This window comes from Eubalaena glacialis, chromosome 14 (genome assembly GCF_028564815.1).
Source record: "Eubalaena glacialis isolate mEubGla1 chromosome 14, mEubGla1.1.hap2.+ XY, whole genome shotgun sequence".
Taxonomy (NCBI): Eukaryota; Metazoa; Chordata; class Mammalia; order Artiodactyla; family Balaenidae; genus Eubalaena; species Eubalaena glacialis.
In genome coordinates, this window is record NC_083729.1 from 26,522,911 (window position 1) to 26,541,751 (window position 18,841).

General features: G+C 40.3%; 1 protein-coding gene across 3 annotated transcripts in view; it reads left to right on the forward strand.

The window, feature by feature from the left end:
* The first annotated feature begins 675 nt into the window (after positions 1–675).
* TTC27 (tetratricopeptide repeat domain 27) overlaps positions 676–18,841 on the forward strand; it is a 188,516-nt gene continuing 170,350 nt past the window's right edge. Inside the window, exons 1-5 of one of the 3 annotated variants that reach the window (XM_061211184.1) lie at positions 676–970; positions 2,128–2,305; positions 4,447–4,576; positions 11,724–11,864; positions 16,335–16,437. In XM_061211184.1, the coding sequence (XP_061067167.1) occupies positions 871–970; positions 2,128–2,305; positions 4,447–4,576; positions 11,724–11,864; positions 16,335–16,437 (652 nt within the window). In that variant the 5' untranslated portion in view covers positions 676–870. The remainder of the gene's footprint in view (positions 971–2,127; positions 2,306–4,446; positions 4,577–11,723; positions 11,865–16,334; positions 16,438–18,841) is intronic. The other 2 variants (XM_061211185.1, XM_061211186.1) reach the window with 2 other exon arrangements.

Consider the following 18,841-nt stretch of genomic DNA (forward strand, 5'->3'; position numbering starts at 1 on the left):
GGTGAGCAGGGGCTACTCTTCGATGCGGTGCGCGGGCTTCTCACTGCGGTTGCTTCTCTTGTTGCAGAGCACGGGCTCCAGGCGCGCAGGCTTCAGTAGTCTGGCACGTGGGCTCAGTACTTGTGGCGCGCGGGCTTCGTTGCTCCGCGGCATGTATGATCTTCCCGGACCAGGGCTCGAACCGGTGTCCCCTGCATTGGCAGGAGGATTCTTAACCACTGCGGCGCCAGGGAAGCCCTGCTGACGGGGTTGTTAACCTGGGGTTCACAGACTCCACTTCAGAGGGTCTCTAACTCCCTGAAATGGTACCCCAGTGTTGGTGGTTAGGGTCCACGTGCTTTTGCGGGAAGGACTATGGCTTTCATCAGGTAGTCTGGAGGGTTCTGACCCAAGCAGGTTTAGGAATCAAAGCCTTAGACCTTCCAAGTAAACCGCAGCTGGGCAAAATCGCAACTTTGAACGGCACTTCAACCTGCCTCCTCGGTGGGCGGTACAAGATGACTCCACGCCCTCCACTCCTTCAGCAGCACCCCCCTGGGGGCAGGGCTGAGGTCGGCCACGCCCCCCAAACACCGACCATTCCCCTGCTCGGGGTGGGGCATTCCTACTGGGCATGCTCAGTACCAAGGTCTCGGGTTGGCCTCCTAAGCGGAAGCGGGTCCCCGAGAGTTTGTGAGTGCTTCCCAGGGTTCTCCGCGCTAACGTTATGGCCGCCTCCGTGTGCTCGTGTCTGCACATGGGGTTCTAGGGCTGTGGATGTGCTTACAGGAGCTGTCGCCACTAGTCTTCGACGTCTTTGGACCCTCTTCCTTTCACTTTCTTTTGTTGACACCTGTGTGACCTTCGTAGGATTCTGTTTTGGCTGCAGCGATGTCTGGGGTGATGTGGACTCCGGAGCTGGCCCTTCTGAGGGGCTTCCCCACTGAGGCTGAGCTGCAGCAGTGGAAGCAGGAGGGAGTCGCCGGTTCGGGTGAGAGGGGTGCACCTGCCAAGGAGGGACTGAGGCCAGCGTGGGGACTGCGGGGAGAAGGGGTGGCGGCGGCTGGGTTCTCATCCCTTCTGGTTTTATTTTTTTCCTACCCAAATCTATCTGATTCTTAATGCTTTGGGTTGCTGCATCCTTGACATAGTGGGCGCGGTCCTCAGGCTCCGTGCATGTCTTTACCCCAAACTTCTCACCGTCCAGGTTCAATAATAATAATGTCAATTGTTTTTCTAATCCCTTAACATTTCTTCAGTCATTTAATGCTTAGAATAGACCTGTAAGGTAGACACTACTTTTATTCCCGTTTTGCAGATGGAGGCATTTAAGTACAGATGGGTTAAGTAATTTATTCAAGGTCACACAGCTGGTAAGCACAACAGCTGAAATGAGGCAGCAAAGGTGTAATCTTGTAAGCAAAGCACATTTACCGGAGAGAGAAAGAGTTAAAAGGCACATTTACTAGTGGGATATAGGCACATCTGGTTGTGGGGTTTAGGCTGGACCCAAAAGAGAAATAACAATGTAAGACAGTATATATCCCGTCCTATATATTTGTGTGTGTATGTATGTGTGCGCGGGCCCGTGTTTGTGTGTATACGCGATAGGTGCTTCAGGAGAGAGGTAGTTTCTGAAGTTTGGGTCTGGAAGTCTTATGGAAGAAGTCAAACTTGACCTGATTTTTGTTTAAAGAGTAAGACTGACAAGTGGAAAAGTTCCCCAGGAGGAGTCACAGGTGTAAAAGTGTGGAGGCAGGAATGTGCATATGGATATTAGGGGAACAGTGAGTGAACCAGCTTTTCATCAGGGAGGACAGTGGGGGTAGGAGGAGCCAGATTGTGAAAGGAAACTTTGTAAGGAAACTTTTCTGTTGTCAGTAGGAATTCTTTTGAATTCCCAGCAGAATTCCTTTTGATGTTACTTGCTAATGAGGAATATTATTTCTGGGTCTAACTTCTGCCATGCTGCTCATGGTATGAATGAGCTTCTAATTCTAGGAGAGGTGATGGGCAATTGCTCAGTGCTTTGTGGTTAATGTATAGGAAGCATTCTAAGTATATATGCTGAAATGGTAATAGTGTTACCTTTTACAGTATGAAAGTAGCTGTTCTTTGGATTATTGGACTAATTTTTTTCTATTACAGAGATTGGATCTTTCCTACAATTGCTGCTAGAAGGGAACTATGAGGCCATATTCTTAAATTCATTGACTCAAAGTATTTTAAATTCAGCAACGATGACTGAAGAAAGGATTGACAGCTACCTAGAGAAGCAGATAGTAACATTCCTGGATTACTCAACAGATTTGGACAAAACCAGAAGGTAGAATTTTATTTGAAATTTTCGTAGGGAAACAGATTCTGAATACATTTAATATTGCCTTGACAGTGTAAGGCACTGATTTTTGCAGTTGTTGAAAAACCTGGCTTTATGTTTACTCAGGACTCATGATGTACCAAATTATCTATGTAAGAGTTTCTGTACAGAGGACCATCGAGAATGAAAAGGTAAAGTGGTGTAGGATATACAGGTTTCATATATAACACTGACTTACGACTGGGTGGTAGCTGCTAACCCACTGAGTTTCTAAATGCTTAAGTCTCATAGGTTTTAGCCATAGACAAGACTTCAGACCTTCTTTTCTTTTAAGTTGAAAGTGTACACTCTCCATCTTGCTGTTTGTAGATTGCTGAGTGATATGTTATGTTTTAGGTTGTCTTTAATGTTTTTATTATGGAACCCTTGGTTTATCTTCTTCCATTGACATTTATGTAATTTTATAGGATTAAATGTAATGGATAGTTACACAGCAGTGTAACCTAAGTTTTTCAATGGCTTATATTTTACTGTTGTTAGTTTGTGAATATACCTTCCTTTTCTCTACCATCTCTGGCAACCACATCAAGTTTTAGTTGTCTTTAAAACACAGTTTTGTTTTATCATTATTTCTAGGGAATGGCTTCATTTAGTTCTTCAACAAATCAACTACTGGCTAGGTGTTGAGGTGGTGAAGATGAATAAAACATAATCTGTATCTATAAGGAGTTCACAAAAGAGTGCTACTATAGGCATTTTATTTAAAAAATTAGTGTCATTCATTTTTATTTTTCTGGTTTACTAGTAGTTTACATTCCTCTGATGTCGTTCTTGATTATTATTTTGCTGTCAGATGTGTGTGCGGTATCATAGCCATTAGCTTTGTGTGGTGCACATGAAAACACACATACACACAAATACATCATACACTGGTAGACCAGAATTCGGCTTGTCACACAGAGCTGAGAAGAGACATTTCAGTTACCTCATTATGAGGTATTTGAAAATTAAACTCTATTCTCAATTCCCCTTAAGGATTTTGATTTTTAGTTATGACAGTTATATAAAGGCTTTGAGATCTTGCTGCACACCTGTTTCCTCAAGTTTCCTAACTTCTAATTACAAACAGGCTCTTTTGTCACCTGTTTTCTGCTCATTCTTTGCTCTGCTCTCAGTTGTGCTGCATCCAGAGTATTCCGGCTGCCACAGGCTTGTAGGCTTGATTTTTTTTTTTTTTTTCCTTAAAGAATCTTCCTTTTGAGGTAGGGCCTAGGGGATATGGGAAGAAGAGGATGACTGCTTTTATTTTTCCTTCAGTGTGAAGCTACAGGATTCTCTGGCTGCTATTCGTTAGAGTTGAATCCCCACCTATTTGTGTCTTAATCTAGGGGTTGGCAAATTACTGCTGGTGGGGCAAGTCCAAAGTGCCTAAGAATGATGTTTACATTTTTAAAGGGTTGGAAAAAAAGAAACATGTGTGACCCACAAAGCTTAAAGTTTTTTTTTTTTTTTTTTAATCTCTCCTTTGCAGTATAAGTTTACCTACCCACTCCTGTCTTCAGCCAAAGTAGGATTGATAAGAAATGGGTTCAAGTGAAATTTCTAGGGTTTTTTTTGGTTGTTGTTCTAATAGTTGGTAGTACAGGATCAGTAAAATATTTGAAAACAACTTTTTGTTGTCAGTTTTCTTTTGTATAAAATCAGTTTTCCATCCAGTCAGTGTCAGAGCTGTTAAATAGAACACAAGACAAAATTCTAAGTGCCTGATAGGGTCCTAAACCAGTGCTGTTCAGGAGAACTTCCTGTGATGATGGAGACGTTCTGTATCTGCGCCGTACAGTACGGTAGCCAGTAGCCACGTTTGGCCATTGAGCACTTGAAATGTGGACAGTGCAACTGAGGGACTGAATTTTAAATTTTATTTAATTGTAATTAATTTAAATTTAAAACAGCCATGTGTGGCTCATGGTGATAATATTGGACGTTGCAGATCTAAATTGTTTCAGAAATTTTTTTTGTAATACTCTCAGATGATCTCAATAAATGTTGATATCTTACATTTTTCTTAATAAAACTGAAATGAAATAGTGTGTTTGTGGTTATACAGTGATAGTGGCTCATGTTTATTTCTTTATTCTCATATGCAGACAACAGCTGATATTCCTACTTGGTGTGAGCAGTTTGCAACTTTTTGTTCAGAGTAACTGGACGGGGCCTCTTGTTGATTTACATCCTCAGGATTTTTTGCCGTCTGTTTTGTTCCAGCAGTTTAGTGAGGTACGCTTCTTGGAAATGTCATGTATAGGTATTATTGTGTTGTTTATTCTTTAGGAACGGCTCTTTATAAACTGGAGTTAATAATAGGTAGGAGAGAAACATGACTTTATTGCTTTTACAGAACCTACTAAGAATGCTTGTTCATTGATCAGATTTTCCATTCCAGAAGTTCCACTATCAGACTCAAACTCCTCTTCAGATGCTCCCCATTTTATGGAGCTCTATTAGCTGCTCTTTTTATTAAAGTGCAGGCAGCTGCACCAGTCACCCAGCTGCATATGTTACCACAGTTACATAAAGATCTTTTCTGGCAAAGCAGAGAATGTGGAGATCTGTTTAATTTTGTTGCAGGAAACTTTTGCTGCTGTCCTTACGAACAGTTCCCAGGGGTGATTTCCTTTATGTCACAGATACACTTATTTGTATTTACTTAGAGTGTCTGGCACAGAGGTGCTCCATGGTGACAATGATTCTTATTATCCATATATGGAGATAATATTATTGACCTGCATCAGTAGGTCATCAGTAGAGCTTGCAGTTTGAATTCCTCAGTACTGTTTGAGCACATATACGCAGGGCTTGGAGGATATGACATGCTCTGAAAAGAAGTATGGTAACTGATTTATCCAGCCACCTCAGAACTAGAGCATTACTATCGATCACTCAGCCTGGAAGGCTGCTTAGCATCCAAAACTTGCACAGCAAAAGGGACCTATTTACTGTTACCTGGTTTCTCAGAATTAGAAGTAACAAATGAAAGGGGAATGGAGTTGTTAGAGATTAGTGTTAATAATTTGATGGTGGTTGGAAAGAGAAATACAAAAGCAGTCATAATCTGAAGCCTCTGTACACATCAGTTTACTGAGTCATTATGTTATATTGCAATAGAGTAATTGAGATTCATAATGCTGGCCCTAAATCGTTATTGAAAGGTTAAAAGCTCTTCCATATCTTATGTCTAAGAAGGGAATTTAATCTATACTTTACAAAAGTTTTCATCCAAAATGGTTAAAATAAAATCCCCAAGATTTTGGCACTTAAAGAAATATGCTTCAACTATCTAGGAAATTACTTATAAGGAGTGTCTCATTCCCTCTCTTACTGTGTATGAAACAGTTTCTGGCCTCTATTGCCCTATAGTGCAGGTTAGAAACCCACCAGACAAAGTCGTAAATACGTACCGAGCGCTAACGTGTGGTTGGAGTGGTGCTTCATTCATGTATGCTATATCAGTTTGACGTATTCTCTACATGAGAAGACTTGATGCTCACAGTGGTGAAGGAAACTTGTCAGAGGCCTTATAGCTGGGGGATTGGAACACACACTTTCTGGGTCCGAATTCAGTACTCTTTATGCTATACTAAAGTAGAAGCACCTGTAAAGTTAGGTAACAATTCAAACAGTACAGAAATGGGTTACATGAGAGATTCAACCTATAAGAAATACTGAAATTAATGAAGAGATGTGTGGAAAGTGAATTTTGTCTGAGAAGACCTTTTCATCAAGAGTGGACCTTGAGTTAGAACCTGAAAGATGATGAGGAAATGGACAGGTAGAGAAGAGAAAGAAATACGTTCTAGGTGCAGTCACATGAGCAGAAATTGAGGGGAGACGAGTGTGGTGTTTGTGGGAAACGGATGCTTTGAGCCTGTTGGAGCAGCAGTAAAAGGTCAGCCTTGATGGGGCTCAGACCAAATCATAGGAAACTTTAAATAAGACCTTGATTTTAATTTTTTTATTAGAAGTGCCTCATATGGGACTTCCCTGGCAGTCCAATGGTTAAGACTTTGCCTTCTGATGCAGGGGGTGTGGGTTCGATCCCTGCTCTGGGAGCTAAGATCCCACATGCCTCATGGCCAAAATACCAAAATCGTAAAACAGAAGCAATATTGTAACAAATTCAATAAAGACTTTGAAAATGGTCCACATCAAAAAAAAAAATCTTAAAAAAAAAGTGCCTCACACATTCCAAAAAGCATGCAGAATGTGTACAGTTTAAATAATAAAACTCCTTTGTTCCCACCACCCGGCTTGAGAGAGAGAACATCACCAGCATTGTAGAACAGAGCTTCCCGACTGCCGTTCCCCAGGTGTTGAGCCCCTTTGCCATTGCAGTAGCTGTGTGGGGCCGGGGCTGGGGAGAGCCTTTGAACTGGTCTCGTCTGGTGTAGTAGCCTTCTCTAGTTACCTGATGTGCACTACAAATAATAGCATCTTATGCATTTGCTCTGACTTGGAAAAGGTTGGGAAATACAGGGTTACAAGGTCCCCTGTGTGTGCTTCCTGCTGGTATCCCTGGCCCCCTTTGTCTCATGAACCACTCTCATGAATTTTGTGTTAACATTCCATTGCTTTTCTTTTTTTTTTTTTTAATTTTATTTATTTATTTGGCTGCGTTGGGTCTTCACTGCTCCATGCGTGCTTTCTCTAGTTGCGGTGAGCAGGAGCTACTCTTCGTTGCGGTGCACGGGCTTCTCATTGCGGTGGCTTCTCTTGTTGCAGAGCATGGGCCCTAGGCGCGCGGGCTTCAGTAGTTGTGGCTCGCGGGCTCTAGAGCGCAGGCTCAGCAGTTGTGGCGCACGGGCTTAGCTGCTCCACAGCATGTGGGATCTTCCCGGACCAGGGCTTGAACCCGTGTCCCCTGCATTGGCAGGCGGACTCTCAACCACTGCGCCACCAGGGAAGTCCTCCATTGCTTTTCTTCATGGTTTTAGCACCTATGTATGTATGTATCCCCCGAGAACATATTGTTTAGTTTTGCCAGTTTTTGAACTTTATATAAATGAAACAAATTGTGTGTGTTCTGTGACTTGCTTTGCTCGGTGTATTTCTGAAATTATACTATTATTAATTTTTACTGTTCCATAGTATTCCAGTTGTATGAATGTACCACAGTTTATATATCTGTTCTACTCTCAATGGCCACATGGGATGTTTCCATTTTTTGCAATATATTATGTACAGTGCTATTAGGAACACGTCTTCTGGGAATCATTTGCAAGAATTTCCAAGCACAGCATGCTTAAAAAAAAAGGATAGTGTTTGGTGCAGTGTGCTAAATGGAGGAGGCTGTTTTTACTGGCCCTCAGGCTGTAGTTGGGCAAACTTGGAAATGCTTCCCAGCACTGAGTTGGGAAGCTCTGCTGAGGACATATATCTGTGAGTGGAGCTGCTGTGCCCTAGGATATATGCATGTTCTGCTCTTCTTGGTCATGTCATGTTGTTTTTGAGAGGATTATTCAATTTATCCTCTTTACCAGCAATCTGAGAATTTGGAAGATAAAGGGAGTGGACGTTTTTAAACTGGGGAGTGGCACATCAGTATTTTCTAGTTGTCATTTTCCTGTGCTGATTTATGTTTCATAGTTCTTGTGAAGGACAAATATTTGTGAATATACTTTATGGTCATGGAGTATAGTCATCAAAGCCAAATTAGTTTTCCCTGCCTCTAAATTGCAGCCTTGGCATTTTTAGCACTGTTTTTTGACCTCTGGTGCTAACCAGCCTCAGGGGAATAGCAGTGAAGGTTCATTTCTGAGTAGGTCACCTCTCACCCATAAAAGTTGATCTAGTAATCTAGTTTTATATTAAGTTTATCTCAGATGTTGACTTCTTTTCACTATTCTGATAAATAAGTATTTTTATATGTCATATGCTCTCTTGACTGAGGAGTCGTTCCTAAGGGAGTTGTAACCTTCATTTTGTCTGTTTTAATATAAACAATCCTCTTTATTTATTTATTTTTTGGATTCTTTTCTCTTATAGGTTATTACAGAGTGCTGAGTAGAGTTCCCTGTGCTATACACTCATCCTTATTGATTCTCTGCTTTACATATAGTAGTATGTATTGTTCATCCTCAAGGTTTATCCATGTTGTATCATGTGTCAGAATTTTCTTACTTTTAAGACTGAATGATATTCCATTGTATGTACATACCAGTTTTGTTTTGTTTTTTGTCTTTTAATTAATTAATTTTTTTAAAATTTATTTTTGGCTGCGTTGGGTCTTCATTGCCGCACACGGGCTTTCTCTAGTTGCAGTGAGCGGGGGCTACTCTTCGTTGTGGTGCGCGGGCTTCTCGTTGCAGTGGCTTCTCTTGTTGCAGAGCACGGGCTCTAGGCGCGTGGGCTTCAGTAGTTGTGGCATGCGGGCTTAGTAGTTGTGGCTCATGGGCTCTAGAATGCAGGCTCAGTAGTTGTGGCGCACGGGCTTAGTTGCTCCACGGCATGTGGGATCTTCCCGGACCAGGGCTTGAACCCGTGTCCCCTGCATTGGCAGGCGGATTCTTAACCACTGTGCCACCAGGGAAGTCCCACAATCCTCTTTAAAACTCGGTCATTTCCCCAAACTCTGGAAGCACATTTAGAATTCGGTTGGAATATCAGTGTTATGTCACAGGAAGATAGAAAAGCATTTAATTTTTTAATGATGGTGATGCAAGGTAACTCTAGGAAAAGAAGTTTATTTATTTGTTTATTCATGCATTCACTCCTTTATTTATTATTTACCCTATTAATGACATTTCCAGAGGACTTAGAGTAGGAGGTTTGGTAACCAACTAAACCTTTGAGTATCAGAGGTAATGAGATCCAAGTAGTATATCATGGAGTATCTCTTTGTGTAATTTTTTATTTGTTGCCCTGTTAAATTACTTGTTTGTTATCTTTAAAGATTTCGTTTAGAAGATAATGATCTAAATTTGTGCTACAACAGGTAGACATCTTTCTCATCTCAATGTGATTAGAATAAGGATTCTTTTCCTTAAAGGCATGTCTTGTACTTCACCAGCTTGGTTTGGATGTTAGGAAATAAAGATTGTTAAATCCATCTAAATGGCAAGATGATTTGATGAGGCTGCAGGTCCAACTTGGTCACATTAGGCAGGGTCTTCTCTCTAGTTCTTTTTTTTTTTTAATTAATTAATTATTTTATTTTTGGCTGCGTTGGGTCTTTGTTGCTGCGCGCGGGCTTTCTCTAGTTGTGGTGAGCGGGGGCTGCTCTTTGTTGTGGTGTGCGGGCTTCTCATTACGGTGGCTTCTCCTGTTGCGGAGCACGGGCTCTAGGCGTGTGGGCTTCAGTAGTTGCAGTGCGCGGGCTTCAGTAGTTGCAGCATGCGGGGTCAGTAGTTGTGGCTCGCGGGGTCTAGAGCGCAGGCTCAGTAGTTGTGGCGCATGGGCTTAGTTGCTCCGCGGCATGTGGGATCTTCCTGGACCAGGGCTAGAACCCGTATCCTCTGCACTGGCAGGCGGATTCTTAACCACTGTGCCACCAGGGAAGCCCTTCTCTCTAGTTCTTAAGCAGTAGATTCACTTGTGTATTCGGTACCTCCACTTGGAGGTCTCACAAGGTACCTCAGACTCATTGTGCCCAAGACTGAACTCATGGTGAGGTTCTCCAAACCAGGTCTTCTTCTGGTGTCTGTGTCTCAGTGACCCACACTACCATCATGCAGTTGTCCTAGTCAGAAGTCTAGAAGTGATCCTGGCCCTGTCCTTGAGGACTTCCTCGTGCTTAGCATAGCCCTGGAGCTTGCTGAGAGGCAGGAAGTGGTAGAGAGGTCTGAGGGGAAGGCAGCATGAGGTGGTAGGAAGAACACTGGTTTAGAAGTTGGAAAACTTGGGCTATAATCTCTGTTCAGATGCTAATAACTTCTGTGTGATTTTGGACTGCACTTAACTTTTTTGTATCTGTTTTCTTCTAAAGTTGAGGCAGTTGTAGTACTTCAAAATAGTTCCTTGATTATTGAACTTAAAAAAAAAATTCCTTCTACCCTCAGCGTAGGTAACAGTAAGCTTTATTTGTGGTTTGGTGGTGGTCATTCACGTTGTCTTTATTCCTCTAGTACACTTTTCAGTAACGATGAAGGTTAGGCAGAGGATGAACCCACAGCTATTACTTTCTTACCTTTATTGAATGTTTCAACAAAGCATTGAGCCAGACACTGGCATCACTTGGATTGTTTAATCCTTACAAGAACCCTGTGAGGTTTAGGTTCTATTATTTTATTTTATAACTGATGAAACAGAGGCTTCAGTTAAAAAAAAATTTACCTATGCCCACAAATTAATAATCAGAAAAAGGACCCGATCCTGTGTCTGTGACTTAGAGCCCATGTTCCTGACATTGAGCATTCCTACTATCGATTTTGTGGTAACTGTCAAAATGATTCAGTCCACATTTTAAAAACACAGGTGCTTGGTCTGTTGTAGAAAATCTCTGTTCAGTAGGAAGTAGATTTTTTAGAGGCATCCCTTTTGGGCAGCCTCTGTTCACACTGGTCCATGATTGTATGCCTACTCAGCATTCGATATGTAAGACCTTGTTGTTTTTTGGCTTTATAGTAATTATGGAGCAGCAATGGTTTGTAATGACATTAGCCAGCTGGTGAAGCATATATGAAATGTAGGTGTTTAATATGAATACTTTCACATAGGGATGGTTTTTATTGAGAAGCTATTTTGTTGTAAGTAAATCTGTAAAGTCATGATGCTTCTTCAATAGTAGCATTTTCTTGGGCTTCCCTGGTGGTGCAGTGGTTAAGAATCTGCCTGCCAATGCAGGGGACGTGGGCTTTAGCCCTGGTCCCGGAAGATCCCACATGCCACGGAGCAACTAAGCCCAAGCGCCGCAACTACTGAGCCTGCACTCTAGAGCCCGTGTGCCACAACTACTGAAGCCCGCACGCCTAGAGCCTGTGCTCCGCAACAAGAGAAGCCACCGCAGTGAGAAGCCCGTGCACCGCAACGAAGAGTAGCCCCTGCTCGCCACAACTAGAGAAAGCCCATGCGCAACAATGAAGACCCAGTGCAGCCAAAGATAAATAAATAAATAAATAAATAAAATTTATTTAAAAAAAAAAGTGTTCAACTTGGGAAAAGCAAATTAAAAAAAAAAAAAAATAGTAGCATTTTCTTGATTGCCCTGTTCTCTAAAGCACAAACAGGTGGCTGTCTGTCTGTCAGGGCAGGCTGGAGTTGTAGATCTCTAAGGGCATTTGTAATGTTAGGACTCCGTCCAGTGCCAACTGCTGTGTAATAGATCAGTGCCTGTGTTTCACAGCTGATTACCTGGAAAATATGTATTCTTGTAAGACATATAAAGATTAATATGTTCTAACTTATATCATTAAAAAAATTTTTTTTTCAGGTCAAAGGACTGGATGCACTCGTTCTGAGTTTGCTCATTCTAGATGGTGAATCAATCTACAGCCTGACCTTGAATCCTATTCTGCTATTATTAGCACGAATTTCCCTAGTGAATGTAAGACATAGGCTGACAGCTATTCAGGTAAGGGAAGAAAAGGAGCCAGGCGATTCAGACCCAGGTGTGACTTTTGTGCTGATTAGCATAAAACTTTAGGTGTGATGCTGAAAATGTCTTGGTATATTTGTTTTCTAAGTCTTCTTTAGGTGTTTAATTTTAAAATCTGATGAAAATAAGCAAAACCTGTCTCCTCTCATGAGATTCGTCTAGTATAAAATGAGATGTTGAGCCCCTTTAATGGGGTTGTATATATGTGTTGTGTGTATATTTGCATGTGTATAAATGTTCATTCTCTGAATCTTAAAAGTAGGTTTAAAAACACCCTTCATAGTTTTTTGTGAATTTCATGTAAGGATGATGAGTAGCCATAAGTATAGCACTTTCAGTAGATCTTTTTTTTTTAAATTAATTTCACTTTTTACTGTTTTTTATTAAAGCTCCTAGAAATTTTTTTTAAAAATAAATTTATTTATTTTATTTATTTATTTTTGGCTCCATTGGGTCTTCGTTGCTGCACACGGGCTTCCTCTAGTTGCAGCGAGCAGGCTTCTTATTGTGGTGGCTTCTCTTGTTGCAGAGCACGTGCTCTAGGCATGTGGCCTCCAGCAGTTGTGGCACGCGGGCTCAGTAGTGGCTCGCGGCTCTAGAGCACAGGCTCAGTAGTTGTGGTGCATGGACTTAGTTGCTCCACGGCATGTGGGATCTTCCCAGACCAGGGCTCGAACCCGTGTCCCCTGCATTGGCAGGTGGATTCTTAACCATTGTGCCACCAGGGAAGCTGTTTCTTGATTACTGTTTCTTGGCTCACATTCTACCTTGTTTCATATTTGGGTTGGATTTAGTAGAGCATCTGTTGAATGTCTGTTATATGGTTTCTTTAGGTCACATATAAATTAGTGAGAAAAGTACTGATACAGATAGCTGACACGCAGTAGGAGGTGACAAAAACCACATGAGAGATTCGAAGAAAGTCCTTGAGGTGTAGTGGAGGTTGTCAGCTGTGCAGTGTGCAGGCTCCGTCACAACGACTCAACTCTGTGCACCTAACTATTCAATCTGCCTTGTAGTGTGAAAGCAGCTGTAGATGATATGTATGTGAATGGGTGTGACTGTGTACCAATAGAGCTTTATTTATGGACACTGAAATTTATATTTCATATGCTTTTCACATGTCACAAAATATTATTTTTCTCTTCTTTCTTTCTTTCTTTCTTTCTTTCTCTTTTTTTGCAATGATTTAAAAATGTAAGAACTAGTCCTGGTTTTAGGCTATAGGAAAACAGGTGGTGGGCTGGTTTGGGTCCATAGGCTGTAGCTTCCTGACTCCTGTCTTGATTGTTGCAACTTGGGCATACAGACCTTGTATTTCCAGAAACTGTAAATCTAAATTTTATGTGAGATCTCCCAATTTCCAAGTGTTGGCTGAAAAAGTTTAAGAAACGCAATATTTCTGTGGGCAAAATGTGGACTTGGTCTGTACTGTATAAGGGCTTACTTTCCTAAGCATTTAAGTTGTGACAAAGAGGAGGTAAGAAGGGAATCATGCCTCTTTCAGCAGCTCTCATGAGGACAGATGATTTGGAATCAGTTGTACCAGAAGGGTTTTTAATAGATGGGTTTCAACATATCCTAGCAGATATAAGACCTTATCTTTGATTTTTTGTTTAGTGATGTTAGCTTGAATAAAAAAATGTTCTCCCAAGTTGATCTGAGTTAAATGATCTTATAGACTGACTAGTACTTGGCCCTAAAGGAAGTATCATCAAAGCATGAGGTTGCTAAATGGCATTATTTTCTTTCTAGTGAGACTAATGGTCAATGAGTTAGTGATACAGTTTTCTTGGTGGAAAACTTTCATCAGCAAGTACATTAAGCATCGTTTGTAAAAAGATACATATAGTATCAACAGCTTAGGAGAACAAGGAAATATGTGAACTGCTGGTTGCAGATGTCGTAGAATTGGAGAGATAAGTTACCTGAGTTTCTTGGCAGATGCTAAACAGCTTTTGACTTCTGTTTTAAAACCCTATTTTCTTGTACATCTCCATGCAAAGATCATTCTATGCTGAAACCTTGCCTTTCAGTTGAAATGTTACAGTTTTCTTCCCTTTGGGTCTTTGATATATCATTCTGTAAACGATGATGTTAAAAATGATTTCTTTGAGAAATGAAGATAAAATGATAAAGAAGCATGACATGCTTATCCGAGTTAATCTTCACCTTTTAAATTAATTTTGAAATGGCTGGATCTTAAGGAACATATCAGGCTGTTTATTATGATTTTATTTTTGTGGAACTATAAAAGAAGATGATTTTCCCCCACCCCCTAGTCTTTGAAGTGTATAGACTAGTGTTAGTAATATGTGAATGTTGAGTAAAAAGAATTTTGGCTTTGGAATCAGACCAGAGTTTGTCTGGCTCAGCCACTTAACAACTGTGTGGCCTTAGGCCAGTGAATTTCTCTGAATATCAGTTTTCTTATTTATAAAATGGACTAAGTCGGCAAACATTTATTGGGTTTCTTTTGAGTACACTCATGCTCCCTGCCTTCTAGGAGGTTATTGACTAGTGTGACTTGTCAATCAGAATATTCTGTAATAAGTGCTATAATCAGGAGACAGGATCTAGGAACTATCTAAAGCAAGGCTTCTAGTTTTCTTTTTTATTAATGCCTCAAATTGTCTATTAAGTGATTCCTGACAGATAGAAAAAGGCACTTTTATTTTCTAGTAGAAAAATAGGCTATGCTTTCTTTCTTTGTTTCACACTCCCCCTTCTCCCATCTGAAGATTTTGGGTTAAGAGTTAGTTTATAGATCTGATTTTTAAGAGTTGAGCATCTTATGTCGTATGTTTTCTTGAAAGAGCAGTCTCTTTGACTGGATCTATCTAAATTCCCATGTCTAGAAAAGGAAAGACTGCTGCCAGACCTGACTCACTTATTGCTGATAGCAGATAAGGGACAGATAATTGAAATATAGACTGACTTCATCAGCCTAGTGATAGGAAAAGAATGAAAATGAGACAGCACCTCAGGGAATTAAATTAAAAATTATGTGAAACTTCTCTCTATTAGATAATTCTACCTTTCCTTTCCTTAGATGGACTGAGGGAAGAGCATTAATAATTAGAAAAGATTTTGTCAGGGGGTCAAAATTCATTTGTGATTTTATGATTGTTGCAGCACTTGTGTGTAGTTTAGAAGGGGAGCAAGCAGTTTTACCCCTTAATCAAATGAAGAAATTAAGTTCAAGTAAAAAAGAAAATGCTTTTGGTAATTAAGCATGATCTCCTATTAGTAGGTATTGCTTTAAAAAAAAAGGAAAATTAATTTTTCACTCCTTTGTGCAATATAATTTAGAGTAACATAGTTGTAATTAATTTAGATCATTCAATGCATGATCATACTTGGTAATTTAATGAGCCTATCAAAAATATTTAATACTTACTACTTGCATGTGCGTGCACACACACACACATGCATAGCAGAAGATCTAGAAGAATATAAACCTTTGTCATGGGTTTTTCTGGGGGAGGAGAATGGCGCTGAGGCAGCAGAAGAGAGACTTTCATCTTCACTGTGTATGCTTCTGTATTGGCTTGTTGTTGTTTGTTGTTGTTGTTTAATAAGGATGTGTTGAAAAGTAAGAGTAAGCATCAGAGAACTGAGAAAAAGCTACTGTGTTCTCAGCCTGTGCATTAGTCAAGACAATGTATAAAATGCAGTTTCTACCCTCCAAAATATATGGACCAGGTATTTACACACTTGAAAAACAAGAGCTCTGCAGTGTGGTGCTAACTTCTAGGCACAGTGTGGAAGTTTAGAGAAGTGAGAGACCAGTGTGTGCCCTACTAGTGGGAGAAGGCTTCATGGAAGAGGGTGTGGAAGAGATCTTCCCAGTTTGGGGAATATCTGAACCCAGGGTATATCTTACCTTGTAGTTTGCATAGCATACGTTGCTTCAAGGAGGATACAGAGATGAGTAAGACGTGATTCCTCATCTTGTTGGCTAGATGGCGGACAGCATTGAAAGCTAGGATGACATACACGAATACGGAGGAGTGTGTCTGCAAAGAGAGGTGCAAATAATGTGCTGGAAGTTGAGATGAGGGAAAAAAATCACCCCATAGGAGATTCTTGGGGGAGGCCTCCTAGGATTGTTGGTATTGGATTATGGTGCTGGTAGAGTGTTACAGCAGAGCAGCATGATTACAGTAGGCATTTTAAAGGAGGAAATGGTAAGTTCGAAATGACATCAGGAAGCCCAACTGGCTACAAATACAGGGTTTGAGAGAATGGAGGAGAGATGTTATTCTCGTGGAAGACATGGCAGAGGATTTGGTATTATTACTGAAGACATAGCAGCTTATTGAAGGGGAAATTTAATCTCACAAATGTAAAAAAATTCTAAAAATTGATTTGAATTAATGTAAAATGTTTTTCCTAAGCGTCCTTTTCATTCAACGTAAACACGTTGGTGTTTCCTTTTTCTAGAGCTTGCCATGGTGGACTTTGAGATGTGTGAATGTTCACCAGCAGTTGCTTGAGGAACGCTCACCTCAGCTCCTTGCTCTTGCTGAAGACTGCATTGATCGAGGTATGTCGCAGACGTTGTTTGCTATGAGCATGTAGCTCCATTCTGTTTTCTTGGCTGAGACATTCCTTTTTCGTCTGTTGTTTGACAGCAGATGGTAACTTTTTTTTTTTTAATTTAAACTCATTGATTGATTGATTGACTGATTGCTGGCTGTGTTGGGTCCTCGTTTCTGTGCGAGGGCTTTCTCTAGTTGCGGCAAGTGGGGGCCACTCTTCATCGCGGTGCACGGGCCTCTCTCCATCGCGGCCTCTCTTGTTGCGGAGCACAGGCTCCAGACGCGCAGGCTCAGTAATTGTGGCTCACGGGCCTAGTTGCTCCGCGGCATGTGGGATCTTCCCAGACCAGGGCTCGAACCCGTGTCCCCTGCATTGGCAGGCAGATTCTCAACCACTGCGCCACCAGGGAAGCCCGATGGTAACTTTTTGTGTTCCATTCTTTCTGGATGTGGAATATCACAAATTATTAGGATGTCAGATTATAGGATTTCTTTTTTGTCTTTGAATTTTTAAAAAGGCAATCACTATTGTTTATATTACCTACTTAAAAAGAGTGATTTATTCTATGTAGGTCACCATGATTTTATCACAAACTGCCTAAAGGTATTTAAATATTTTCTCGGTTCTTTAATGTAAGAAGCCTCATTAGAAACAAGTGTAAACTCCCTTTATTAAAAAAAAATCTTTAATTTGAACTGGAGTAAACTGTGCCAAATTGCATGCAGAACAGGAAATTTTTTATCCTATATCCTACTGAGTACATGAAGAAAGGATTCAGGTTTTTTTTTTTTTTAAACATTTAGTAGAAAATACATTCTACTGAGGATGACAATGGGTAGAGAGGCATTTTTGCATTTTATTATTTTTTATTGTAGTATATAATGTATATATAGAAATGTGCCTAGAATATAAATATAAAATTAAGTAAATGATCATAAACCACACACCCCTGTAAATGCCTTTGTTGCAAATGCCTCATATGTCTTTTAGGAAAACATTTTGAAAAAGGGGGAAAATCTTGGGTACCTTGACCCTTGATTTCCCTGGGATTTTGGAACAATTATTCCTGACAAAAGTTGCCAAACAAAAACAAATTCTCTTGTAGTGAAGGAATACAGAACACAAGTAAACTTGAGTTCAGAAATGAACTTCTGAGTTTCAGAGAAGGGATTTGACGTTAAGTGTGCCTGATTCCAGAGCCCTTATTCCTCTCACATCACAAGAGTATGAAGTCATTATGTATGTGGGTGCGTATGTGTGTTGGGGGTGGTGGTTAGTATCACTCTGCGTGGAGAAGCAGTGATCTGCACTTGATTGAGGCAGCACATTCGTGAAGGCGTAAGACAGCTCTTGTGTGTGTGGGCATGTGTAATTGCAAGACGCTGCTGTACCTTTCTGGAGTCTGGTTCCTTTAAAGGTGCATCTGTATAGTAACAGGCTAGGTCACAATGCACTAGAGAGGACATTAGTTTGTGCAGTAACAAATACTACTATGCTAGAAACTAGTTTCTCAATTTTTATTTTGTTCTAAGACAGAAATACATACACATATGCTAATCTTAGATAAAATGAACATCTATATGTGATTCAAAATGAGAATGTCAGGTAAATATTATTCAGACAGTATAATTGTTTATGTACCTGGACTTAGTTTATATTTGTTCAGGATTTTAAGTTATGTAAGACTGTGGAACAAGCAAGGGTATGTTAGATCAGACTTGTACATGTGAAAAAAAAATTATTCTGAGCTTAAACTTTGTATATATAAAACAATATTTGTTCTGCCATGAGATTTAAACCTGACGTGTTAGCAGATTGTTTTATTAAATGTAAGCAGTTTACTTTTCTATACAATGACATTTCACTACATGTACAATGATGCAATGAAGTAACAGAACTGAAAAACAGTATTTCTTTTTCCTGTAAAAGTCTTTGGTTTAATGCGTTTGGATTACAAAAGGTTTTTATGAGGAAATTTAGGCTGCTGAACCATCTATATTTTTGTTAAGACTGTAAGCAACTCTCTAAGTGGTGAGCAACTTGAGGGCTGATTTTTTTCTTGTTTCTGCTTAATGCCTAGAAAATAATAAATATTTAATGCATATTTGTTGAATAGTGATAGCTAACATTTATTGAGCCTTTTCTACATTCACTTTTCAGGGGAGAAGTTGCAGAACTCCCTCTATTTGTCCTCCATCTTGATAGCAGTTTTTATCTGAGTTTACTTCTGTACAAAAGTTTTTCAAAAAGTGAAATGTTATAGAAGTTATGAGAAAATTGATCCTATCCAGATACCCTGTGGGATTTTGAATCTTCTCATTATAGTGTTGCCTAAGTGTGGAGTTCTCTTGCGAATGAAATATGAAGTTGGACTTGGAGAAAATTAAGACCTGATGCCCAGTTTAGCA